Source organism: Helianthus annuus, chromosome 1, assembly GCF_002127325.2.
Source record: "Helianthus annuus cultivar XRQ/B chromosome 1, HanXRQr2.0-SUNRISE, whole genome shotgun sequence".
Classification (NCBI taxonomy): Eukaryota; Viridiplantae; Streptophyta; class Magnoliopsida; order Asterales; family Asteraceae; genus Helianthus; species Helianthus annuus.
The window spans coordinates 137,546,408-137,571,752 of NC_035433.2; the positions used below are offsets into that span (position 1 = coordinate 137,546,408).

A 25,345-nucleotide genomic window follows, 5' to 3' on the forward strand; every position below is an offset into this window, starting at 1 on the left:
GATTTGTACATTACTTACATGCAGGGCTTTTTGTACGGATTTATTGTGTATGTATCCTATATTTTGTTCTTTGTGTTCCTTTTTTCTCTGACTATGTGCATCCGTGTGTTTTTGTATCTGTTACATGCGTATTTTTACTAGTTAAAGACCCTTTTGCTATGTATATGAGTTGTTTTTATTTAATCTTGACCTTCCATGCACGTATGATAAATACAACTATGCCCAATAAATCCCACAAATAGCAAAAATGTTAGGAAAGCGGGATGTAAGCTGACCTTATCTCCATCTCTCAAGATAGAAAGGCCGCCTACAAAGATACCCCCGGCTCCAGACAAATAGTAGACAAACAAACAAACAAACGAAACTAAATATACAGTAACAGAAAGCTACCAATAAAAATACATGCGGACAACATTGTAGAGGGATAGGCTTCCAGTTAACTAGAACACTTGCATACAACAAGTTTACAAAAGACAAGTACTTGGCACAAGGCACTATAATAATTTATGGATCCTAAGATATGCTGCTCTAATCCCACACCATCTTCCCTCATCTTTTAATTTTTGGATAAATAGGATAATTTATTCCAATCAACTGTCAACTCCCCTCCATTTAATATTGGAACAAGATGGAAAGTTGATTCCTTGGGGATGTGGTAGTTAGCAAGGGTTGGGCTATCCTCGAGTGGCTTTCCGTTGAAGACGAGTCTCTGCTCGCAAGGCGGAATACCTACCATATTTTGGATCATGGATTTCACATTGTATATGGTGTCAGAAGGTTTGACTTTCAAAGTAAGGGTCTTTCCTGATGTAAATATGCTTATATCCCGTTGATATACGCATAAGTGTGAGTATGGATTCATTGTTGATGTTACAGTCAGCAAGGATATCCTTGTCATGGAGAACCATTTCGTTGAAGATCAACTCCTACTCGTCATGTGGAATATGCAACTTATACTTGATCTTGGTTTTTATGTCCTTAATGGTGTCTGAGGGTTTGGCTTTCAGAGTAATGGTCTGATCTCCAATGAGGGTCTTGACGGAAATAGTAATTAGTGTCACCGTGTCTCCCTTTGATTTACGCATGAGTGTGAGGGTCGATTTCTTGTTGATGTGGAAATCGAAAAGGGTACCGCCGTCCCCAAGAACCATTTTGTCGAAGATCAACACCTGCTCGTCAACAAGAACACCTTCCTTATGCTCGATCTCCGTTTTCACTTTGGTGATGGTATAGGTGGGTTTGACCAACAAAGAGATGGTCTTACTGGTGAAGGTATTCACAAACACTTCCATTAATTCGTCTACTTTACGCATAAGTGTTAGGGTGGATTGATTCTTGATGGGAAAGTTCGCAAGAGTATTATTGTTCTCAAGAACCTTTTGGTTGAATACCAGTTCCTGCTGGTCAAAGGGGATATTTTGCTTATCGTGGATCTTGAGTTTGATGCGGCCAATGGTGTCTGAGCCTTTGACTTGAACATAGATGATCTCACCGGTGTCTGTCTTCACTAATACAATAAAACACACACACACACACAAAGATTGAAGTATATTGAAAAACTTAACACCAAAAAAACCTAGAAAAAAGGAACAAAACAAAGCTATATTGAAAAACTGAACACCAAAAAAAACCTAGAAAAAAAGGAACAAAACAAAGCCATAAATTTATTAAATAAAAGGGGTGGCAATTCCTACCATGACCCCGAACCAATATAAAAAAAATAGGTTTCATGTCAGTTAACACGACCTGATTCTTAAATGGGCCGAGTTCGGGTTAACCTGTTCACATGAGCCGCAATAAAACAGGAACCGTTTAAGTATTTAAAAATAATACTTTTATGATTCTTTTTTCCGTTTATCATTTTCTGAAGATACACTTGTAATTTCCGATCCGTTTTGAAGATTTTCAATATTTTTCAAAAGAACTATTCGAATTACTTATTTTACAACCAAACAAACCGCTTATAACTCGTCTAATATGTATGACTCATTCTTAAAAAAAAATGTGGGTGAAATCATAAATGGTTTGTGTTCGAGTTGACCCGGATTTATGTGTGATACGAATAATAATACGGGTTGGGTTACCAACCCACCATCCGGACATGATTTATACCATGTAGAATGTATTAGCCCAAAAACAAGAAAATGATGTATGATAGGAAGAATGCTTACCCTTTATCTCGCCTTGGTTGCTCTCCTCGAAATCAAAGTAATCCTTGACGTTGTCGTCAGTGGGGGTTTTTCTCTTCCGGTTACCAGGCCTGTCGTCTCCGTCTCCGTTGCCGTTCGGTTTCCTCAATGAAGCCATCCTTTGCCCTTTTTACTCTGCTTTTCTAAATATATATCTTTTTAGAGAGAGGGAGAGAAAGAGAGATGAAGGGAGGAGTGACCAAAGATTTTATGAGGGATTTATTTGCATTAATTCTTGAGCAGAAGTTCAAACATCAAAGTATACGCTTAACATGGTTGTACATTTCATTATAAAAGTTGCACACAGTCAAGTAAAATTTTTGAATAAGTATAATTCACATATACAACCATCATTTTGAGAAGAAAGTTGGGATTTTGGTTAAAAGAACAAAATGTCATTTCTCTCTCCCCATTTAAAGGCTCTGCTACCTATCACTTCACCATTTTCAATAAATTTACACTCAATCCAATCAAGATATCATCTGGGTCTTCAAAACTAGGGTGGAGGTGGAGGGATTGGTCAATCGCCGCTGGTGAGTGTGTAAGTTATTTTTTAACCAATAATGTCATGTCAAGTCCCTAGTCCACTTCTATTTTTCCCTCAATTATTGCCAATGGTTAAACACATGAAGAATGGTAAAGAATTAAAAAAAATGGGATTGGTTGAAAAAGGGTAGGGCTCACCGTTAAACCCTCTCTCTCCTCCTTCCCTTCCATTCTCTTCCCGCATCGGTGTATACTCACCGCCGAAGCCTCTCCCCGCTCCCTGATTCCACGCCGGCATGCATTCACTGATCGGTGAATGTGACTCCCCGATACACTCCCCGATTCCACTCCATCACCCCTTATCACTTCATACCATCATAAAATAATAACGCGATCTTCATTTTGGTTTTCTTTTTGCACTTGTAGAGATGGGTTTCTACTTTTTTTTCATCAAGTTGTGCCTTTAGTTTATAATCATAAGTGGGTAGTTAGTTAATTGCTTAAAAATATTTTTTTACATTCTTGCGAAAATAATCCATCATTAAAAACCGTTTTTAACGAAATTACCTTCTCTTGCGTATTTATAAGCTCAAACGATAACTTAAATTTTTTTTTTTAAAATTAATAACATGAGTGGTCAGCCGAGCCACTTGGAGTGGTCAGCCAACCCACTTGGAGTGGCCAGCAAAACCATTCCGAAGAGTCAGCCAAGGCCGAGCCACTTGGAATGGTCAGCCAAAGCACTCTAAAGAGTCAGCCAAGGCCGCTGACCACTCCTTTCATTTGGACACGTGGCAACATCCCATATGTGGACGCATCAGACTCGGGAGCGCCCTCTCCACCGACGCCTGAGGGTGACAAATTTGAAGAGCAACCCGACATTTTCGTAATTTCCCCGTGTTATATTGGGTTTTAGACGATGAAATGACCATTTTACCCTTGACTTTCTAAGTAAAGGACAACCTACCTCGGTTAACTGAAAGTTGACTAACAAAAAATGTAAGAACACCCATAGTGGAGGCTTTTTGGCGTTTTTTTGGTTTTTTCCCAAAAAGCGCCCAAACATGCCCCGAAACCGCCCCCTGAGCGTTTTTTTAATGTATATGGCGTCCTTTTTTCCACGCCCCTCCTTGTTTTCTTTGTCCAATGACCTGTTGCCAACATCAACAACCTTAAATATGTTTGGATGGATAATTTCTTTTTATTTCACTTTTATATATATGCTTACCTTACACCCTATTTACCACTACACCCATTTTAAGATAATGTCCAATGAAGCCCTCTTGTTGAGTGGACTGCCACATGTCGCAAAACGCGCAAGTGTGGGGGCTTTGTTTTACCCACCCACTACACATGGTCTAAAGGAGGACTTGATTGATTCCAATTAACAACCACACAGACTTGATTGGCAGTTTTTTTTTAATTAGAGTTGTAAGTATGATTAAGTGTAAACAACAGGTATTGACTTAACTCAACAAAAATTTACTCTTTGTGTCGCTATTCCAAATTCAAATTGGAATTTAATCCTAAAACCTCACTTGAAGAAGCTTGAATGAAAAAAATTAGAGTAAACTTCTGTTTTGCTCCGTGTGGTTTGGTCGTTTTAACAGTTTTGCCCCAAACCTTTAAAAATAGCCATTTTACTCCCTGATCTATGAAGCTAATCTATATTTCACTCCTTGCCACTAACGCCATCCAATTCAACAGTTAAATCCTGGTCACATGCCCCTCACATGAGCGCATTTTAGTCTTTTCCCATCTTAAATATTTTTAACATCTTTTTTATTGATAAAAGAAAAGGAGATGGCCAACCCCCATCATCTTCTTCATCATAAACATAGTATTCGACTCATTCGGCCTCATCGCTTCAATCTCCGATTCATAGAACAGTTCTCGTGAGTTCTGATCCAACCTAAAGCTGCAAGAACCAAAACAAAAACATAAAAACCTATTAACCGTTACTAACAGCTTCAACTGACTCCAGATCTACAAACCCTAGTTTTTCGTACCTCTTGAGGAACTCGAGGAAGATGTTCTCCACCTTTGCTGCTTTCTCGTCGGTGAAGTATGCGCCGTCGAACGAATCCATGTGTGGTGAGGTATCAGATGCGAAAGGTTTTCTGTGGAAGGTTTTAAGAAAAGAAAGGAAGAAGATGGGGGGGGGGGGTTACCGGAAAAATACGTCACCGGAGAACTCACCACAGTCATCTTCAACTCCATGTTGTCATCAGCATCACCACCTGACTCACCATCGAAACCCACAGCCACCGCCGCCGTGAGCAGCGACGCCATCGCGCGGTCCATCATTCCTTCTCCTATGCGTCTCTCTCTCTGGTCTTCCGTCTCGATCTCCGATTTCTCTCTCTTCGTGTCGTTGTCGGAAGAAACTAGGGTGCGGGTGTGGTGTGTGTGTGCCGGAGACATGAGATAAAGGGGAGGTTAAGGGGTTTAGGTGGGTGTGCGACTGCATAAGATCCGTCGCCGGGATTACAGCCAGCACCGGCTCCGTCGGTCCCCGGAATTGCAGGAAAGTCGTAACAGAGGCAGGTGTGAGGTGCAACTGGGTTGTGAAGAAGAAAGAGAAGAAAGCATATGCAGGGAGAGGGAGAGAGAGGAAAGAGGAAAGAGATTGTGTGTGGGTGTTTTTTTATATAAACTAGGGTTAAGACTCGCCCGCGTTGCAGCGCAGGTACATCGTAAATATTGAATAGATTAGTCCAAACGTTATATGATGCATCAACCATATGAAAACACACACTTCGACATATCTAGTTGAACTCAATGTAACCTATATCAGCAGTGTGGTTGGATCAAACGTAAAGTAAATCAAATTCATATCGAACAATCATAACGTATTATATGTGACCCAACTCATACATAGAAAACGTAACGGGTATGAAGGAAAATATGCACATGTAATCGAAAGGGATTAATTAGAGCTTTCGTAAAAAAAGGAGAAAAAGAAACCATAATTTGACTCCAGTCGGTTCGAAACAAACTTTACGAAACATACATAAAATAAGCACGGAAACATATTATATTTGACCTGAATCATTTCACAAAAAAGTTTACGTCGAAACGTAGAACAATTTGAATTTATACCAAAACGTACATAAAAATATGCACGTAAAATAGGTTTCTTTAAAAGAAAACGTATTGACCTGACTCGTCTATAAAAAAAAGTTTACGTCGGAATGTAGAACAAATCATATTTATATATAACCGTACATAAAATATGCACGTAAAAAATAAATTTTAAGTAAAAGGAGTATAGGGGTAAACCGAAACAAAATATTAGTAAAAAAAATTTAATAGGTTAAAAACGTTCGTAAAACCGTGCCCAGTAGCACCAATTCCATTCGACATCGACTCTCAACATCGTAAAAATAAAATAGATAAAATGGTAAAAATTACACTGAACGAAAAGCAGACTAAAATCGTTGAACAACGCACACCCGTTACAATGTGTTAATGCGAAGACATTAACCAGAAACGTAAAACGTAGAAAATAATAACTTAGTCGATCTAGGACCCGACCGTTGCGGCGAACTTTTCAAAAGGGAAAAAATGGACGCGTTGCGACGGGTCTGTCAAATATGAAAAATAGAGCAAAAAACGTTAAACCTCACATGCACGCTACGACATGTTAACTCGCAAAATTTAGAACGAAATCTAAAACGAAAAACTTGCGAAAGAATAAAACTATGGGGGGCCAAAGTTGAAAATAATAAAGTGTTGTGTTAAATTACAAAATATGAAAAACTTTGAGTTAAAAGTAAAAATTTTGAGGGTTAAAATGTAAAAGATAAAACCTAAAGGTTAAAAGTGAAATATAAAGTTTTTTTTTTGGAAAACTTCCAAAGCTTAGTGTACAACTCTTAATGCACAAAAAAACTTGATAATTTATATATGGAATAATATAATATGTTTATATGTAGAATTACTAAATTATCCTTACTCTTATATATAAATGACCAAAATATCCTCCAATGTAACAGACATTTCTAATGGAGTTAGACCCGTGTAGCAAATTAGAGAAAAAGACGTAACATCAGGGAGTAAAATGGCTATTTTTAAAGGTTTGAGACAAAACCGTTAAAGTGACTAAACCACAGAGAGCAAAACGGAAGTTTACTCAAAAAATTACATGAAAAGGAAAAAAAATCTTTAACTAAAATAATAGAAATATTAGTAGTAGGGGTAATAGTAAATACACTAAACCATAAGAATTATATTATGTTTTAAATTTTTATTGATACTTAAATTGAAGAAAATTAAAATTTATTCATACTCTAGGGAAAGAAAATGAAATTTATCAATGTGTAAGTAAAGAAAATAAAAACTTTAAAACGTGGTGTATACCAATTATCAATGAGTGCAACCATTTAAAGCATAAACAACCATCACTAGTGCTTTAGTGGTGGCCACGTGTATTTAAGTTTTACCTATAGTGGGTATGGGTGAGTTTTCTCTTTCAAGTCTTAAGTTTGAGTCTATGTGATAGCGGTTTCTCATTGAGAGGTTTAAATTGAGGATCTATTAGGCTAGAGGGTCATGGTGATGGTCCTCCAAGGGAGGATGATCCGCCACGTCATAGTCCTCCCAATGATGGTCCATCCCACAAAAGTACAGGGTATGGAGGATGGTCCTAAATGATCTTACCCCACCACTTTTATGTTTTTTATTTTTTTAATATTCTACTTTTTTTTAACATTTAACAAATAAACTAACAAAATATTTTCATTAATATTAAAACCACATTACATAAACTTAAAAAAAAACATAAACTTAATAAAAAAAACATAGACTTAATAAAAAAACATAGACTTAAATAATTTGATGCTTCTTCATGATGTCAGTTTGTAGTTTTTTCAACATCGAACGTTTCGCCTCGGGATACTTATCGACATCCATTGTTATTATTTCCCATTCCTTGAGCCGAATCTTTTCATCGGAAATTCGGATTTTTTCATCGGACAATCGGACCTTTTCGCGTAACTTTTCTTCTGCCACCCGAGTCTTTTCTTCGACGGCCCGCTCCTTCGCCTTCGCCTTTTGGGCCGAGACGTCCGTGTACGTTTTAAAGTGTTCCATAAACTCTTCCATCTTCGGGTCCACCTTTTCCTTTTCTTTCCCCTTCGCCCGTTCCTTCTTTGATTTGTCCCGGCCCGTTGGACGCTCCGCTTCATGTACGGCGTATTCCTCTTCGTCAAACTCGGCGTCATCGTTTAAGTTTATGTGACACCTTGCGTCCGATCCACTGGCACTAAAACTACCCGATTCCGATGTCCTTTGCCGCTTCGCCATCTCCCCCCGTTGGGAATCAGCGCCAATTTTTGGTGCGTTTTCAAAAATTCCCATGCGCGAACGTGTGCAAAGTTGGTATTACCATTGTTCGCCTTATACTTCTCCAACGCTTGTTTAAACACATCCTCGTGGCTCATGCCGCTACGACGCCCACTTGTATATATTTTATTATATTCATCGCAAAACTTATGACGAACCCGTTCATTTTCCGCCACTTTGATGACACCGAGTCGATATCTCGATACGGGCCTTGGTCTATTAGCTCGAGGAACTTCGCCAAAACCGGTCACCCGTTTGATTATTACCTATAAAAAAAAAACAAACAAAATAATTCTAAACTAATGAACTGTTACAAAATATATAAACTTGAAAAAAAAAGATAAACCTTAAAAAAATTATATACTGTTACAAAAAACATATAAACTTTAAAATAAAGATAAACTTTAAAAAAAAGGATAAACTTTAAAAAAATAATAACCTTTTGTCGGGTTTGTAGACATGCCTATGTAAGCCTTAGCTAAGGCTTCTTCTTCGATTGGCGTCCACGGTTTCGCCTTCGGTTTGTCACCCACCAGTTGCTTGCCTTTTTTTCGTTTGTCTTTTTCTTTTTGCGGTTGGGTTTCGGGAACAACTTCCACATCGTCGTCGGGTTCAGATTGTTGAACGGGTTGCGTCGGGATCGGTTGGGGTTGAACGGGTGGCGTCGGGTTCGGTTGGAAATTAAAAGCACCCCGCCTCATCATTTGTTGAAGGGCTTGATTTTGAGAGAATTGAGCGAATTGGTTCGGTGAGTGTTGGAATGAGGCGAAGGCATTTGACGAATATTGCGAGAATTGGTTCGGTTCGAGCGTCGGATAATATCCCGGAACCGAAAAAACATTCGGTTGGGTCGGGTTGTTGGGATTGTTCGGGTTGTTGAAGGGATCCATGGTAGAGTATAAGGTTATAAAAGTGGAAGAAGATTTATAAAAATAAAGTGAGAGAGATAAGAAAATGGGATTAAAATGGTGAATGGAGGTGAAAATGGATTTGAAATTTATATATTTAATTTTTTGACGGTTGTTTTTTGGGTTAAAATGGAAATTTAATTTTTTTTATTTGTAATGGTTACTTTTGGAGAGGGGCCCACATTAATCGCTTCGCCAACGTCATATACCGGGGGGGGGGGCGGTGTGCCGGCGTCGCCGGGCCTCGACGGGGTGGGCCGGTGGGGACGTTCCCCATACACTATAGCCTTATGATATGGGCTCTCTAGTCTCTAGCGCGGACCCGATTAAGACAACGTATGCTAAACCTCTCAATATTCGCGAATAATTGACACCTTTAAAAAAAATTAAAGCATAAAGATTTTGGATGGTAAATGTGGTATATACGAATTATCAATGAGTGCAACATTTTGGATGGTAAAAATGTGAGAAAAACCTTTTATAAACATAGGAAAAATATATCGTAATGGCCCTAACCTATTGTGTCCAAACGATAACTACCATGTTTTTTTTTTTCTTTTAAAGTTACACATGTACGCAATTTTTAAGTTTTTGAAGAGTTGTTATTTTAAATTTTTGGTTAAATAACATTCAAAATCATCATCATATACTCAATAAATCTCACTAATAGCAAGGTTAAGGTATGATCTAAGAAGGGTAAGATGTAGACAACTTTACCCCTACCCCGTAGAAATAGAGAGACTGTTTCCAGTGAGACCCTCGGCTCGATAGTAATTTTGCATCAAGCATTGGACATAAGGCACGTAACACTCAGCAACAATCGGGCAAAGGCTGATTAGTGCATGCACCCTTTGTGTTTCGGCTATCAACGTCACCACATGATGCATGATTAACCGTCCGCCGCTTTTAACGTTATTTTTACAAAATTAGTAAAATAACGTTAAAATTAGTGCAATTTCATTTTTGCCCCCAGAAAATCCATATATATATACATTATCAGCGTCAGTGCATGATGCATGTTAAAGCATTCCTAATATAACCATAAAAGTTGCATGAAATGTGTGAACCTTAGTTCTTATTGGTTAAATAGTTTTAACCTTGTCTTTGGTGTGTTTAAGACTTTGCAAATTTTCAAGACTGTTGTAGTGTAGTCTTCAAGTTGATCCGAAATTCCAAATACTTGTAGAATAACAAAAGAGAGCTGCATCAAAAAAAAACACAAGACATGATATGATATGATATAACAATAGCATAATAGTTCAGGGGAGTCAATTGTAATATACCTATAGTTTGAGGTTTACATTGTAGTATGTTAATAAGGGCTGCAAATGAACCGAACGGACACGAACAATCGTTTGTTAAAAAATATATGTGTTCACGAACACGTATCGAACAAGATTTATGTTTGTGTTCGTTTGTTAAGGAAATGAACTTGTTCGTGTTTGTGTGTGTTTGTTTGTTAATTTTATGCAACGAACGTTGACGAACACAAATGAACACAAACTAATGTTCATGAACACAAATGGAAACAAACGAACACAAACAATCGTTCATGAACAAAATACATAATACACTTGAACAAAATACATAATACACTGACACTTATTAGATATTTAATTTATCAGAATTTTGATATATTTAAATAAATATAAAAACTAAAAACACTAACGAACTATCGAACACAAGCGAACACGTTACCAAACGTTCATGAACATAAACGAACGAAAGCGACATCTGTTCATGTTTGTTCATTTAAGTATACGGACGAAATATCTTGTTCGTGTTCTTTTGTTTAATAAACGAACGAACACAAACGAACTTCCCGCCGAACGGTTCACGAACTGTTCGCCGAACGTTTGGTTCGTTTGCAGCCGTAATGTTAACTAACTCGGGGTTAGTTGATCCAACTGTATTAATTAAAATTAAAAATAATAATGAAAATGCAACAACTCACGAGATTGTGAAATACGCTTCTCTCTTAAAAACCTTTCTTACGATTAGTATCAGAGCGGTTTGTGGTCATCGAACGCACGTGATCATCAGTGGTTTCTATCAAATTGAAGACAATGTGATAGCAACACCTATACAGGAATTAGAGAAAACAATCAAGGGAATTCTATCTTCGATAACTTAGTCGGATCGCTTGAAGATTACTATCTACTATTCCAATATGCTGTGAGTATTTCAAATATGATGACATAGCATCTAACATATCAGTAACTTTGACCGTGCTGACTTTTTTCAAGATGGTGGCAAGTTAAGTGCTGACATGTTTGTGGATTCAATTATGTCACGGTTCAGTAATAGTAAGGTTATTAAAGTGGAAATGTTATTAAATTAGAAGGGCAATTTTGGAATTGTGAATGCACAGGCATGCTCCTGTCATGTTAGCATGCTCATTTTTGACTTGCCAAAATAAGATTATTAGCTAAAAACTAAACACTAATTTTGTTTATATGGCTGCAGGTCATTGTATCAAAACTTCCAGAAGAAGAAATTGCTGGCTTAAAACAAATGTCTAAGATGACGGATACGGACAACAATGGTAACAACACTTTAGAAGAATATGTAATTATGATCTGATGCATGCTGTGACTATCATTTTTATCTCAATAGTAATAAGATATATCTCATGTTCTGCATATAAAGTCTTATTTTTCCCTTTATTGACATCTTTTCTTATACCTATAGGTGGGTATCAACAATAATGGTATACTTGACTATGAAGAATTTGTAGCTGCAACCTCGCATTTGAGCAAAGTTTACAAGGAAGATAGTATTTATGCTGCTTTTTCATATTTTGACAATGATGGCAGTGATTATATAACCGTGAATGAGATCCAACAATCTTGCTAAGAATTGGGTATAGATGATGCACAACACAAGTAGAAGATATCATCAAGAAGTTGATCAGAATAATGTAAGTTCTTACATAGTTTTCAACTTAAGTTTTGTTTGGTTGTTGAAATTCTATACTGTCCAAACTAGTGTTTTAACAGCGCTATACGTGATGCATGAAAATATATGAAGATAGGGCCTACAAAACAGAATATAAAAAAAGAAACATATGCTATAAACAACTAAAGACCTTCAATTATCACATGGTTGCAGGATGGGCATATCAATTACAAAGTGTTTGTTGCAGTGATGCAAAAATAAAGCGCCATTGACAGAAGGAGACAGCTACAAAACAACTTTTTCGTTCCCATTTTTTTTAAAATTCAAAGGTTTTTATTCATATTCTTCACATAATAAAGCAGATTGACTTAATTCTCAGAAAATTTCATCTAACATGCTAGATCCTTGCAAGATTTTAGAACCTTAACGAGTCCAGTGAATTCAACAATGTACAATGTAAAGATATGCTGCTCTAACAACACTATTGTAAGATAGGCTTCCAGTTAATTAAAATACTTGTTGACAACAAGTAACAAAATTAGAGGACTACTACAAAAGGCACAAGGCATAGTCTTGTGTTATCATAACTAATGTATACTGTAGTCTACATCTACTAATACCTTGGTGGCCCCCCGAGTCTTAAACAAAATCCAGGGTTGATTCCTTGGGGATGTGGTAGTCGGCAAGGGTAGGGCTATCCTCCAGCTGCTTTCCACCATAGAAAAGTCTTTGCTGGTGTGGGGGATAACGTTCCTTATCATGGATCATGGATTTCACATTGCGTATGGTGTCTGAGGGTTTGACTTTGAGAGTAATGGTGTCTCCATAGCAGGCCTTGATGAATATATGCATGGATCCTGCTGATATACGCATAAGTGTGAGTGTGGATTCCGCGTTAATGTTACAGTCAGCAAGGGTATCAATGTTACGGAGAACCATTTCGTTGAAGATCAACTCCTGCTCGTCCGACGGAACATCTACCTTGTCCTGGATCTTGAGTTTTATGCCGTGGATGGTGTCAGAGGGTTTGACTTCCTGAGTAACGGTCTGGTCTCCGATGAGGGACTTAATGAAGATCTGCCTGGGTCCCGTGAATCCGCTTGATCTACGCATAAGTGTAAGGGTCGATTTCCTATTGATGTGGAAGTCGAAAATGGTACCCATGTCCCCAAGAACCATTTTGTTGAAGATCAACACTTGCTCGCCCCATTGGATACCTTCCTGACGCTTGATATCCGATTTCACTTGGTGGATGGTGTAGGTGGGTTTGACCCACAAAGAGATGGTCTTTCCGGTGAAGGTATTCACAAATATTTCCATCAATTCCTCTGATTTACGCATAAGTGTGAAGGTAGGTGATCGCTTCTTGATGGGCAAGTTGGCAAGGGTATTGCTGTTGTGAAGAAGCTTTCCGTTGAAGATGAGTTCCTGATGGTCAAAGGGAATATGGTCAAAGGGTATTGCAGCCTGGATCTTGAGTTTGACGCTGCCAATGGTGTCTAAGCCTTTGACTTTAAGAGAGATGATATCACCGGTATCGGTCTTGACTAACATACAATCAAACACACAACAGGAGCAAAATATTTCAACCAGAAAACAACAAAACAAACCCAGAAATATAATACAACACAAATTCGCTTTAAACAACAAAATAATGTAGCAAGTAGTAACGATGATAGGAAGAATGCTTACCCTTGATCTCGCCTTCGTTGCTCTCCTTTAAATAAAAATAATCGTGGACGTCGTCAATGGGGTTTTTGCTCTTCCGGTTACCAGGCCTATCATCTCCGTGTCTGGTTTGTTTCCTCAACGAATAACCGTCAGTCATTTATCTTTGGTTTTCTGGCAAACTTTGAGAGTGGGGTGGGTGGGGGGGGGGGGGGTCTGAAGGAGGAGGGTGAGGGTTTTGAATTTTGGTGTGTGGGATTTTTTTTTTTTAAAGTCCTTTTAACTTCTCTCCCACCATATTTTCAATTAAAATAGAGTTAATTGTCAAAATCGTCCCTCAGGTTTAGGCAAGTTTGCCATTTTTATCCAAAATGACACTTTTATACCAAATTGCCCCCAACGTTTGCAACGTTTTGCCATTTTCATCTAAACCACTAACTTAGTTAATTTTTTCCTTTAAGTTGAGGATATTTGGATGAATTTGGCAAATATAAAACCATAAGGACGATTATGGCAATTTACTCAAAACTCTTTTAAATTTCTTTTATTTAATTAATTTTGTTACATATATAATAAAAAAAAATATACATGCAATTTTTATATAAAAAAATAGCTTTGTCACATAATTTTTATAAATTTTCATCCAACAACTAACTAAGTTAATTTTTCTATTAATGCGAAGGATGTTTATAAACTAAGACAGAATTTAATTTCTAATTTTTTATATAGATCAGTTTTATAAAAATTAAATCTACTTAAACCTCTAAATTTTATAAAATTAAAATGCTGGTGACCTTATTGAAAAATGTTAAATAAAAAAATCTTATCATATGTACCAAGTTTGTAATTCATCTTCTACTCTTTTAAATTCGCTCCTAAGGAAAAACAGAAGCCACCCCCCTCTATCAAACAACGTATCATTACCAAACCTTGAAAATACCCATCAAATTGTAATTATAATGCTACGAACCAAAAATTTCTTTACTCAAGCTACTCAGAATAAGTATTAGTTAGTTACCCTCATAATCTTAATTAAACAAATATTTTATTTCTACCAACATATTTCCTAGGTGCTCAACACATTTAAAAAATATGTAATGTTTTACAATTTTTTTCAATCTCTACAACTGATAAATACTAAAAGTTGTAATCGATTGTTATGTGTTGCACACCAATGATGTTTTCTCTTTATAAAACTTATTTAAATAAAGAAGCTCTAAATTAATTTCTGTCTTAATTTATAAAATTTAAAACATCCTTCACCTTAACAGAAAAATAAACTGAGTTAGTGATTTGGATGAAATTTATAAAAATTATGTCACAAAGCTATTAATTTTTTTTCTAAAAACTCCATGTATATTCTTTTTTATTATATATGTAACAAAAATAATTAAATAAAAGAAATTAAAAAGGGTTTGAGTAAATTGCCAAAATCGTCCCTGTGGTTTTATATTTGCCAGTTTCATCCAAATATCCTCAACTTAACAGAAAAAATAAACTAAGTTAGTGGTTTGGATGAAAATGGCAAAAAGTTACAAACGTTGGGGGCAATTTGGTACAAAAGTGTGATTTTGGATGAAAATGGCAAACGTGCCCAAACCACATGGACGATTTTGGCAATTAACTCATTAAAATATTTAGATACATTTAAAATTTACGTTTTAAAGATTATAATTAAATTATGAATGTATAAAATATTTAGATATATTTAAAATTTACGTTTTAAAGTTTATAATTTGATTATGGAAATTCAAACAATATGGGTATGTTTTGCGTAAAGCTTTTAGGAGCTTCTAGGTTTAAGCTTTTAAGAAAAGTTCATACTCAATAAAAAGTCTTGTTTGGTTAAAGGAGATTTAAACTTTTAGGTTAGAAGCTTGAAGCTTTTGGTTGAACGCTACTACTAGTAGCGTTTAGAAGGAGCTACAAACTTTTAGGGAAAAAATTACTATTTTAACCTCTAAAAATAAGGAACTTTTTAATGCACCAACTTTCTAAATTTTTAGTTATGTCTATTTTGGTCATTTTATACATTTTATTAAAAGCTCCAACTACTCTAGCAAACACCAAATATATCTAAAAAACTACAGCTACTAGCCAACAGCTAACGATTTTAGTTTCCAACTACCAGCTAATTTTGACAAACATACCCTATGTTAAGAAATAAAGCCCTAGGCCGAGACTTTCATATCAAGACTGAGTTGCAACTTTAACAAAGAAACGTACAACCATGTTAAGCATAAACTTTGAAGTACAATAGTACTATGAACTTAGCGCACGAATCTTTGTGTATATCCCTCTTTCTAATTTCTTAATCGAGAAAAAGTGCAGAAGAATGGCTTCGTCGAAAAAACGAAAAGATTACTTTGAGAGTGGTTGTGTTTGGGATTCCTTTTGAACTTCTCCTTCTCAAAAGTCCTTCTCAAGATCCAGAAGTAAGAAATCCAGACTTCTCAAAAACTCCTTTTTGAAGACAAAATTAACTCTGAAAGTCCTTATTTTCATTATGTTTGGGATTCCTTTTGCTTCAGAAGAACTTCTCAGATGATGTTTGGGGTTCCTTCTCTTCTCAAAGTCCTTTTTGCTCTAAAAAGTCACTTTTAATAGGAATCCCAAACACCCCCAGTGATTCCACAGACGATGACGAGATAAACGGTTAGGATTCTTCGTCTTTGTGTTGCTTTGTTGTTTTAAAACTAATTTATTAGATTTTTTTTTTTTTAACATTTAGAAGACTAATCGTTAGGGTTTTATAGAATGTGGATGGATATTGCTCTTGGTTTGATTTAGTGGCAGCGTTGTCAATTTACTTGGATCTCTTTGTTTCTTTGCAATTTGCATCATTCATTATTTGAATATTTGCTAAATTTTGGTGTAAATTTATTTGGTTCTTTGGGCATATTTTGTATACATTTCAAATATATTTGGGATTTTGCTCTTGGTTTGATGTAGTGGTAGTTAGTTTGTCAATTAACTTGATGTTTTTCTTTCATTCAATTTTAGTTGTAACATCCACTGGTGAAGTCATCCCTCTTCCAGTCAAAGGATCAGACACCATCCGTGAAATAAAACTCAAGATCCAGGCTAACGAACATATCCGTATTCACCAGCAGGAACTCTTCTTCAAAGAAAATGTTTCTAAATACACCAATAATAGCCTTGCCAACTTGCCCATTAAGAAGGAGTCTACCCGTGAATCAGTTGGTTTCATGAACATATTCATCAAGAACCTGGAAGGAAGGATCATCTATTCTCTTGAAGTCAAACCTTCCGACACCGTCGGCAACGTAAAAGCCAAAATAATGGGTGGTTATCGGCGCGTGCTGATGTTCAATGATGTTGTTCTTGAAGATAACGATACCCTTGCTCACTTCCACGTCGTCAACGGATCCATACTCACGTGCATTGATAAAGCAGACAGAAAGATGGAAATATTTGTGAATATTCTCACCAGAAAGACCATCTCTTTGTTAGTCACCCCAACAGACACCATCGCTAACGTGAAATTGACGATCTTTTATCAGGAACGTATTCCTGTTGACGAGCAGGTGATGATCTTCAATGGAATGGCTCTTGAGAACAGCGGGACCCTTTTTGACTTTCACATCAAGGGGGAATCGACTCTTGCACTTATGCGTAGATCGAGAGGATTAATGCAGATATCTATCAAGACCTTAAAAGGATATGCCATTACCGTGGAAGTCAACCCCTCTTATACCATTGGCAATGTAAAATCCAAGATCCAGGATAAGATGGATATTCCCCATGAGGAGCAGGAGTTGATCTTCAATGAAGTGGTTCTAGACAATATCGACACCATTGCTGACTCTAACATCGGTGAGGAATCCACACTCACACTTGTCTGTAAATCAACGGGACATATGCATATATTCATCAAGACTATGTCTGGAAAGACCATTAATATGAAAGTCAAACCCTCGGACACTGTTTACAATGTGGTTTCCAAGATTGCGGATATGGAAGGTCTCCCGCGCTGTCAGCTAACCCTGCTCTTTGACGGAAGGGGTTTGATTGACAGCCTTACGCTTGCTGACTACCACATCCACGAGAAATCAACCATTGATAGTGTGGTACGCTTAATAGGAGATTAGAGAAGCACATCTTATGATCCATTATATATTGTACTAAAACACATTGTCTTAGTGTCTTTTAATGCAGTTCTGTTTTGTAAATTTGTTGTCAACGTGTGTTAAATTAGTTGAAAGCATACACTATAATAGTGTTACTATCTACTAATTTTTAAAAACACACACCCTCAATAGAAAAGCTAAAGACTATCTTCAACTAAAACATTAAATTTGATGTGTAAATTTTTAAGCAACATTATTGATTGTAACCATATTATTTCTAGCCTTTTAACCTTGTTTGTAATACTGGCCAGGCTCTAGGAGTCTGCTTTAACTCATATAAGGCCTTTTCAGATGATATGCTTTGTCATCCCAACTGAGCTATTGTGGCTAGGACAATTCCAGTGGTTTCAAAGCATTAACCTTGGCACAATTTTCTTGAAAATCTTGTCAGCCCAGTGGCCATCGGCACCCATCTAAAACCGGTTCGGGAGTCCAATGTGGCGCGGGTTCGAATCCTGCTTGCAGGCTCTTCGCTCCCCTTGAACTCGGCTGGGTATTCACCGCCAGGCAGCGTTGCCGGGTCGCTAGCTTGGGAAGGGGATCCCTTCCGCATTCAGGGGTACCGTGCAAATTACCCTTTTTTATGTTGTAAATAGCCCTTTGCCACCAAACGAGCTTTATGTCCCAGAATTTCATCATAAGGTCCAAGCTTGTTCCTAAACAACCATTTTAGACCTGCTACATTTATATTGTTCGGTAAGCTTACCAAACGCTAGGTGTTATTCTTTTCAATGGCCTTCAGTTATTCTACCATTGCTTGCTTCCATTCTTCTTTCTCGACTGTCTCAACATAAGTAATATGATCATATATATCACGAGCAATTTGACTGGGATGAGTATCCAATATATGAAGATACATTTCTCAAACTTGTTATTAAGATTTTTTTTCTAGCTTGAGAGGGAACTAGACCATATGCTAAACACCCAAAGATTCTTAGGTAACTTGGAGGGGAACGTAATAAAGAACAACTTTCGTAGGAGATATAATTAAAAGATAGACAGTAGTAGCAAGCCCATAAGTAGTTTGGCAGACCTCTACTCTTGATCATACTCTTGGCCATCTCCATAATTAACCAGCTCTTCCAGTCTTCAATTCCTTTATGCCCCCCCCCCCCCCCCCCTCCCCTTCTGTTATGGGGTGCAGGCAGTAGTTATTTCCATTTATATACCACACTGAGCACAAACCTCCATTTATATGATTGTGGGAAGCCCTACACCATTTCTTTGTCTTGAATAGTTTTGAGACCTTTTAAATGAAGATGACTGTCCTTGAGATGCCATAGTCTTGTGGCAATATCATTTCGTGCTCTTGAAATACCTAGTTGAGCTTTTGATGCATCTAATAAGAACATGTCCTTACTTGACGTCACTATTCTTATAAGACCATAGCCTGAGTCAGTACTCTTTGTAATGACACATTAACCATTATTAAACTACAATGAGTATCCCTTTTAAATTAATTAACCGACGCTCAGGATGTTATACACCAATCGTGGAGCATAGTATACATCTTCCAAAAGTTTAACTTTACCATTTTCTGTATTAAACTTGCCTACACTTTTACCGTCAGTGGCTAGCTAATTCTTTCTTATCTCCAGAACCAAATACAACTGGTAACGTTATCAGAAGAGACATTTGCCATGAACAAGTATTGTTGTGACTGGCTTAATTCTTTTGTAACGCATGCTAGAAATAGTTGTTGGTCTTCAATGAAGGCTTCCTCTTTGTTTCATGACACACCAGAGATAATCGCCGACTATTTCTCTTTATTTCATGCACAGGTTCTCAAATTGCCTCCTCAAACCTTGAAGCTTGACTTCCTTTAGAGTTAGTATGAAACTCATTTCTCTCCTTGGCGGTATAAGAAGCAACAATTCTGGAAAAACAACTGATCGTCCACAACCTGTTGAACGATGGGCATGGTCTTAACATCCTTCTTCCTTGCCTCCTTGAGTGTAGTTTGATCTGCACCACAAGCATTGAAACTTGACTCACTCAACCGTATCAAACAACTCTTGGGATTTGAGCATTGTTTTCATGCGAATACTTGAGTACTCATAGCTATCTCCCTTGAATACATGAACGTTTTGGTTTTGCGGTCATACACTTGATTTCTCGGCCATTGTCTTCTGATTTTACTCGACAAAAGTTCCTACACTAGCTCGGATACCACAATGTTGATAAAAGAATACTTGATCATAATTTAAATTTGATAATAATAAACACAAATATGAACTCAAAGAATTTTCTGATTAATGTGAAAATGCATACATCAAATGATAAACTGACTTAAACTTAAACAAGAACACAAATATTAAATAACAACTAAACCAACGGACTCGAATCTCTACTAACAAACTAGCGGTGCTAACTGCTAACTGAAACCAAATAGCTAAAACTCGTTAAACCCCATGTGCATGAGAATGCTTCCTATCCGTTTAAACCCACGTCCATGTGATTGCTTCCTCAATTTGAATTACACAACAACATACTCTAATGTGTTAGGTATTGAGTAAGCAAGATCTCACGCCAAAGAAACTTTTGGACCGGGTATTACCCATTCACATGAATGTTACAAACCGGTGCTGAAATTCTAATTGACTCAAACTAGGCCCATTGATGCTATACCGTCATGATTCCTAGGGGCGTACCCACCCTAAGCCAAGGGTGGGCGGACGCACCTCCTGAAAAAATATTTTTTAGTGTTATTTTTCGCCGGAAATCCCGACCGCACCCCTTGTAATTTTTCACCCGCACCCCTTGAAAATTTTCAAACGCCCCACTTAGAAAAAAAATAATTATTAACCACTTATTCACTTATTTATTTCATCCAATTAAAGCCCAATCTGCAATCAATTTTTATTAACACAAGCCGAAGCCCAACCCAACCTAAAGAAATTTGAACTAAATAAAATAATCCAAACCCATTCACTCATTCCATTTCCAAATCCCGCCTCAAAAAAAACTCCAAGCGACTTGACGCCACTGCTCACGACCTGGTGGCTTTTTTTACCGGAAATACCAAAATTCCAGTTGGACCGACCCATATTACATCAGAATTCCAATATAGAACTAGTATGGTTTATTTATTTATTTTGTTTGATGTGATGATTAGGAGAAAATATAGATGTGTAAGGGTTTAATCTTTTTATATTTCTTTGATTTTTTTTGTATTTTTAGACTTGTAGTTAAATGATTTTGTTGTTTTATTTATAGCTTTGTTTGTTTAAATGATTAGTTACAAGTAATCAACATTTAATATTAGGGCTTGAATGTTTAAAAATATAATTGAAAGTTATGGGCTATGGTTGAACATGATTGTTTTTTTGTTTAAGTGTTTAGTGTTGTTTTATGAACTTGTGGAGCAAATTATATATGTTAGGAACAATGAGTCAGAATGTAATGAACTTATGGCGTGTTTAGTATCTTTAGATGATATTTTGGATATATTTAAAAAAAAAACCTGTAGGACACAATTTTAAATACGTTTGTAATTTGTAATGACGTTTGACGAGTAATTTTTGATGATTTATAAATTTTAGTTTGATGTTCTTTTGTCTTACATGATCCGACCCGACCCGCTATGAACCGATATTTTTATACAGATAGGGGCCTAAAATCTTTGAAAATATTCCGCAATCCCATGAAAAAATTCCTAGGTCCGCCACTGATAGTTCCCCATCTCAGCATTTTGAATATTTAGTTTTGTTCGGTTTCCAACCCATGTCAAGTGTTAAAGTAAACCACTTAAATATGTCAACGCGAATATGACTCAGTCTAAATAAACGGGTTAAAGTGTTAAAAGATCATTCTAAACAATAAACATTATATTTTGAGGAACATACTATATATAACACTATAAAACATTATTATTATTATTATTATTATTATTATTATTATTATTATTATTATTATTATTATTATTATTATTATTATTATTATTATTATTCTTTTGAATTTTCATAAGAAAAACATTTGTTTAAAATAAATAGTCAAATCTAGTGACAAAACTAGAAATAAGTTGTAGGGGCTGTTTGGCAATTTCTAAATGGTTAAGTGCTGAACCGGTAAGATGTCTGAACCATTAAGTGCTGAACCAGTAAGAGTTTTGAAACATTAAGAGGTATTATAATGCTTAACCTTTCATAGACAAATGTCTGACCAATTCAGATTAGAGATCTTAACCATTCTGAATCTGTATAATACTTAAACATTTGGAAGCAAATGTCTGAACCATTCAGATATCTGCTTATGAAACAAACAGTCTGAACCATTAAGTGCTGAACCAGTAGGAAGTGTGAACCATTAAGAAACTCATTAAGAGGTAAACAAACAACCCCGTAGTTTGGTTACCCGATTTGAAAAACAAAAACGAAAGTAAATAGTTTATGGAAAAATTACAAGTTTTGTCCTTTATCTTTATAACACTTTTCAGGCGGTGTCCTTTTTAATGAATGTTGACAAGCGGTGTCCTTTACTAGGGATTTTGTTGCAAGTTTAGTCCTTTATACCCAACCCAGTTAAAAAACCCTGTTAATTGTTGGGTGTAAAGGACTAAACTTGCAACAAAATACCTAGGTAAAGGACTAAACTTGCAACAAAATACATAGTAAAGGACACCGCCTGTCAACAATTAACAGGGTTTTTTAACTGGGTTGGGTGTAAAGGACTAAACTTGCAACAAAATACATAGTAAAGGACACCGCCTGTCAACATTCGTTAAAAATGATACCGCCTGAAAAGTGGTATAAAGATAAAGGACAAAATTTGTAATTTTTCCATATTTTATTTACTCCACAAAAGGGTGCATATAGTACAACCATGAACTTTTGAAGTTGATCGCAGTAAGGGGACCCGGGGTGGTCCGTTATACCACCCCCATCACTCGTTCTCATTATCCATACACCACCGTCAGTCCGTCACTCCTTCTCATCATGCGTGGCCACCATCACGTGTGATTGTTTGAGTGAAATTGTTATTGTTGGGTGTGGTGAGTGATGGACATTTCCATTAAAATTCATCACTAGTGATAGAATAAAACTCGATGATGTGGCAGAACTTGATTGGAAGTTTTAAGTGAGTAATGGGTGATGACCACCCTAAGACCATGGGGTATGGTGGGGCTTGGGTTGGGGCATTAGTTGACACGTGGAATGGGAGCCCCTCCACCACTCAAACCCACGCCTATGGTGTATGGTGAGGCTTGGGTTGGGGGGCATGAGTTTGGTTTGGCCATTGAGAGCCTGCCATGTCACTTACTAGCCCGCCCCACGCCCGGCTTCAAACCCACGCCAATGGGAGCCACGCCCAAAACCCACGCCTAACCCAAGCCCCCAAGGTAGTGACTTGGCGTTTTACCCCAACCCACGCCCAAACCCCCGCCCCATACCCCACGTCCTAATCAAAACAAAACCCTCATAACTTCTCTGTATCTCCCTCCTATCTAAAACATTTTCGAGAAACCAAGTGGAAGAGGAATGGCTTCGTTGACGGAACCGAGTGGAGACGAAGACGATCGGTCTGGTAACCGGAAGAGAAAAAACCCCAGTGACGACGCCGACAGTTATTTTGAAGCCGAGGAGAACGACGATGGCCAGATAAAGGGTAAGCATTCTTCTAATCACCCTCATTGTTTCAGTATTTTGTTGTTTCAGGGCTAATCTGCGTATGATTTACTAGATTATTGGGTTTGTTTTGTAAACACTTAAGGCACGAATTTTTGTATCACTTTTAGCTCTCTGTCTAGTTCTAACCGTGCTTATTTTTCGAGCTTTTTGCTGGTTAATTTAGTGCTTGGTTTGTAATTTACTTGCATCTTTGTGTGTGTTTTATTGTATCTTAGTGATGACCGTCACCAGTAAGATTATCTCGCTTAATGTTAAAGGCTTGGACACCATTGGCGACATTAAAATCAAAATCAAGGATGCGGAAAGTATTCCGTGCCACCAGCAGGAACTGATATTCGATGAAATGATTCTTCAAGACACCGATATCCTTGCGAACTTGTGCATCAAGAAGGAATCCACACTCAAACTTATGCGTAACTCAAATGGATTCATGAAGATATTTGTCAAGATCCTCGGCCCCTGCCCAGAGACTTTGTCTCTTGAAGTCGAACCCTCAGACACCATCGGCAATGTGAAAGCCAAGATGAGAAGATCCGGGGATGTGCTGATCTATAATGAAATTGTCCTTAACGATAAGCACACCCTTGCGGACTTCAACATTATCAACGGATCCACCCTCACAAGCATGGTTAAATATGAGAAATCTATGGAAATATTTGTGAATTCTTACACCGGAAAGACCATCTCCTTGTTAGTCAACCCCACATACACCATCAGCAAGGTGAAATCGATGCTCCTATATGAGGAAGATATTCAATATGGGGAGCAGGTGTTGATCTTCAACGAACTGGTTCTTGAGGACAGTGGGACCCTTTTCGACTTCAACATCAACAGGAAATCGACCCTCACGCTTATGCGTAGATCAAGGGGATCAAAGGAATCCATGAAGATATTCATCAAGATGCTTACCGGAGAGATCATTACTCAGATGGTTAAACCCTCGGACACTGTCAACAATGTAAAGGCCAAAATCCAGGATAAGGTGCATATTCCGCATCGCCGGCAGGAGTTGATCTTCAACGAGGTGGTTCTCTATGGCATTGATACCCTTTCTAGCTATAATATCAAAAACGAATCCACACTCACGGTTATGCGTGCATCACCGGGATTAATGCGTATATTTATCAGGACCCTAAATGGAAAGACCATTACTCTAGAAGTTGAATCCTCCGACACCACTGAGAATGTGCAATCGAAGATACAAAATCTGGTAGGTATTCCATGCGACCAACAAAGACTGATATTTAACGAAAAACTACTGGCGGAGGGGCGTACCCTTGCTGACCATGGCGTCCACAGGGAATCAATCATCCATCTTGTTTTAAGATTAAGGGGATGATGAAGGTAATAGATTAGAGCGGCGTATCTTAATATCCGTTAGTATGGTAAAAAGACGATGTCTTGTGTCTTTTTGATGTAGCTCTAATTTCTAATTTGTCTACAAGTATTTATCTAATATAGTTGGAAGCCTTCGATCACTACAAATTTGCATTTTGTAGTACACATTTGGGATTCCCTTTATGTTTGTTTATAGAGTCAACCTGTTTGTGGTTCACATTTGAGTCTGTGTCTGAGCCCTTTCTCTATGGGATTTTGTGGTTCACATTTGAGTCTGTGCAAGACTCCTAAACACTTGGTCAATACGGTTATTTTAAAAGCCTAGGAGACATAAGGAACCATCACTAGTGCTCTAGTGGTGGCCACAGGTATTTAAGTTCCATCTATGGTGGGCCGGGTGAGTTTTCCCCTCCAGGTCTCAAGTTCGAGTCTGGGTGAAAGGGGTTTCTCATTGAGAGGTTTAAATTGGGGATCTATTGTGCGAAGGGGCTCCCTAGCGCGGACCCGGTTAAGACAACGTATGCTATACCTCCCGACATTCGCGAATAATCACACCTTTCAAAAAAAAAAGGTTACATAAGGAAGCATTATGAAAAATGTTTTTTGATGCTATTTTCCACCTCAAAACAGTATTTTTTTTTTTTTTTTTTTTGAACACCCTTTGGTTAAAAAACCGTGCCAGTATATCTCATTCGGGTCAGCCTTTTCTCTTTATAACCTTGAGTATTGTTTAT

At 37.3% G+C, this 25,345-nt stretch overlaps 4 protein-coding genes across 5 annotated transcripts; 2 read left to right on the forward strand and 2 right to left on the reverse strand.

Annotated features, from left to right (window-relative positions):
* Positions 1 to 339: 339 nt before the first annotated feature.
* Positions 340 to 2,400, reverse strand: LOC110880162 (polyubiquitin). Its single transcript, XM_022128745.2, has 2 exons — positions 2,172 to 2,400; positions 340 to 1,507 (listed from the first exon to the last, which is right to left on the reverse strand). The coding sequence occupies exons 1-2, from the start codon at positions 2,305 to 2,307 to the stop codon at positions 927 to 929; spliced, it is 717 nt and encodes a 238-aa protein (XP_021984437.1). The 5' UTR covers positions 2,308 to 2,400; the 3' UTR covers positions 340 to 926.
* Positions 2,401 to 12,300: 9,900 nt separating this feature from the next.
* LOC110880156 (polyubiquitin-B) lies at positions 12,301 to 13,684 on the reverse strand. Its single transcript, XM_022128734.1, has 2 exons — positions 13,520 to 13,684; positions 12,301 to 13,374 (listed from the first exon to the last, which is right to left on the reverse strand). The coding sequence occupies exons 1-2, from the start codon at positions 13,653 to 13,655 to the stop codon at positions 12,467 to 12,469; spliced, it is 1,044 nt and encodes a 347-aa protein (XP_021984426.1). The 5' UTR covers positions 13,656 to 13,684; the 3' UTR covers positions 12,301 to 12,466.
* A 2,095-nt stretch (positions 13,685 to 15,779) lies between these two features.
* Positions 15,780 to 17,688, forward strand: LOC110880147 (polyubiquitin-B). The gene is made up of 3 exons (XM_022128725.2): positions 15,780 to 15,870; positions 16,124 to 16,150; positions 16,499 to 17,688. Exons 1-3 carry the CDS (start codon positions 15,831 to 15,833, stop codon positions 17,605 to 17,607), a joined length of 1,176 nt encoding a protein of 391 aa, XP_021984417.1. The 5' UTR covers positions 15,780 to 15,830; the 3' UTR covers positions 17,608 to 17,688.
* A 5,371-nt stretch (positions 17,689 to 23,059) lies between these two features.
* LOC110880132 (polyubiquitin) lies at positions 23,060 to 24,752 on the forward strand. Of its 2 annotated transcripts, none has more exons than XM_035975216.1 (2): positions 23,060 to 23,250; positions 23,531 to 24,752. In XM_035975216.1, the coding sequence occupies exons 1-2, from the start codon at positions 23,124 to 23,126 to the stop codon at positions 24,610 to 24,612; spliced, it is 1,209 nt and encodes a 402-aa protein (XP_035831109.1). In that variant the 5' UTR covers positions 23,060 to 23,123; the 3' UTR covers positions 24,613 to 24,752. The 2 variants fall into 2 exon arrangements, with proteins under 2 accessions (XP_035831109.1, XP_021984402.1); XM_022128710.2 differs by having other exon boundaries at positions 23,066 to 23,250; positions 23,489 to 24,752.
* The last annotated feature ends 593 nt before the right edge of the window (positions 24,753 to 25,345 follow it).

What these genes read in the sequence shown, in the direction of transcription:
- LOC110880162 (XM_022128745.2), bottom strand. Translation starts at nt 2,307, where the DNA reads ATGGCTTCATTGAGGAAACCGAACGGCAACGGAGACGGAGACGACAGG. An exon ending in CAACCAAGGCGAGATAAAGG is followed by an intron (nt 1,508 to 2,171) that starts GTAAGCATTCTT and finishes TTATTGTATTAG; the next exon opens with TGAAGACAGACACCGGTGAG.
- LOC110880156 (XM_022128734.1), bottom strand. Translation starts at nt 13,655, where the DNA reads ATGACTGACGGTTATTCGTTGAGGAAACAAACCAGACACGGAGATGAT. An exon ending in CAACGAAGGCGAGATCAAGG is followed by an intron (nt 13,375 to 13,519) that starts GTAAGCATTCTT and finishes ATTGTATGTTAG; the next exon opens with TCAAGACCGATACCGGTGAT.
- LOC110880147 (XM_022128725.2), top strand. Translation starts at nt 15,831, where the DNA reads ATGGCTTCGTCGAAAAAACGAAAAGATTACTTTGAGAGTG. An exon ending in AAAAGATTACTTTGAGAGTG is followed by an intron (nt 15,871 to 16,123) that starts GTTGTGTTTGGG and finishes ACACCCCCAGTG; the next exon opens with ATTCCACAGACGATGACGAG. An exon ending in AGACGATGACGAGATAAACG is followed by an intron (nt 16,151 to 16,498) that starts GTTAGGATTCTT and finishes ATTCAATTTTAG; the next exon opens with TTGTAACATCCACTGGTGAA.
- LOC110880132 (XM_022128710.2), top strand. Translation starts at nt 23,124, where the DNA reads ATGGCTTCGTTGACGGAACCGAGTGGAGACGAAGACGATCGGTCTGGT. An exon ending in CGACGATGGCCAGATAAAGG is followed by an intron (nt 23,251 to 23,488) that starts GTAAGCATTCTT and finishes ATTGTATCTTAG; the next exon opens with TGATGACCGTCACCAGTAAG.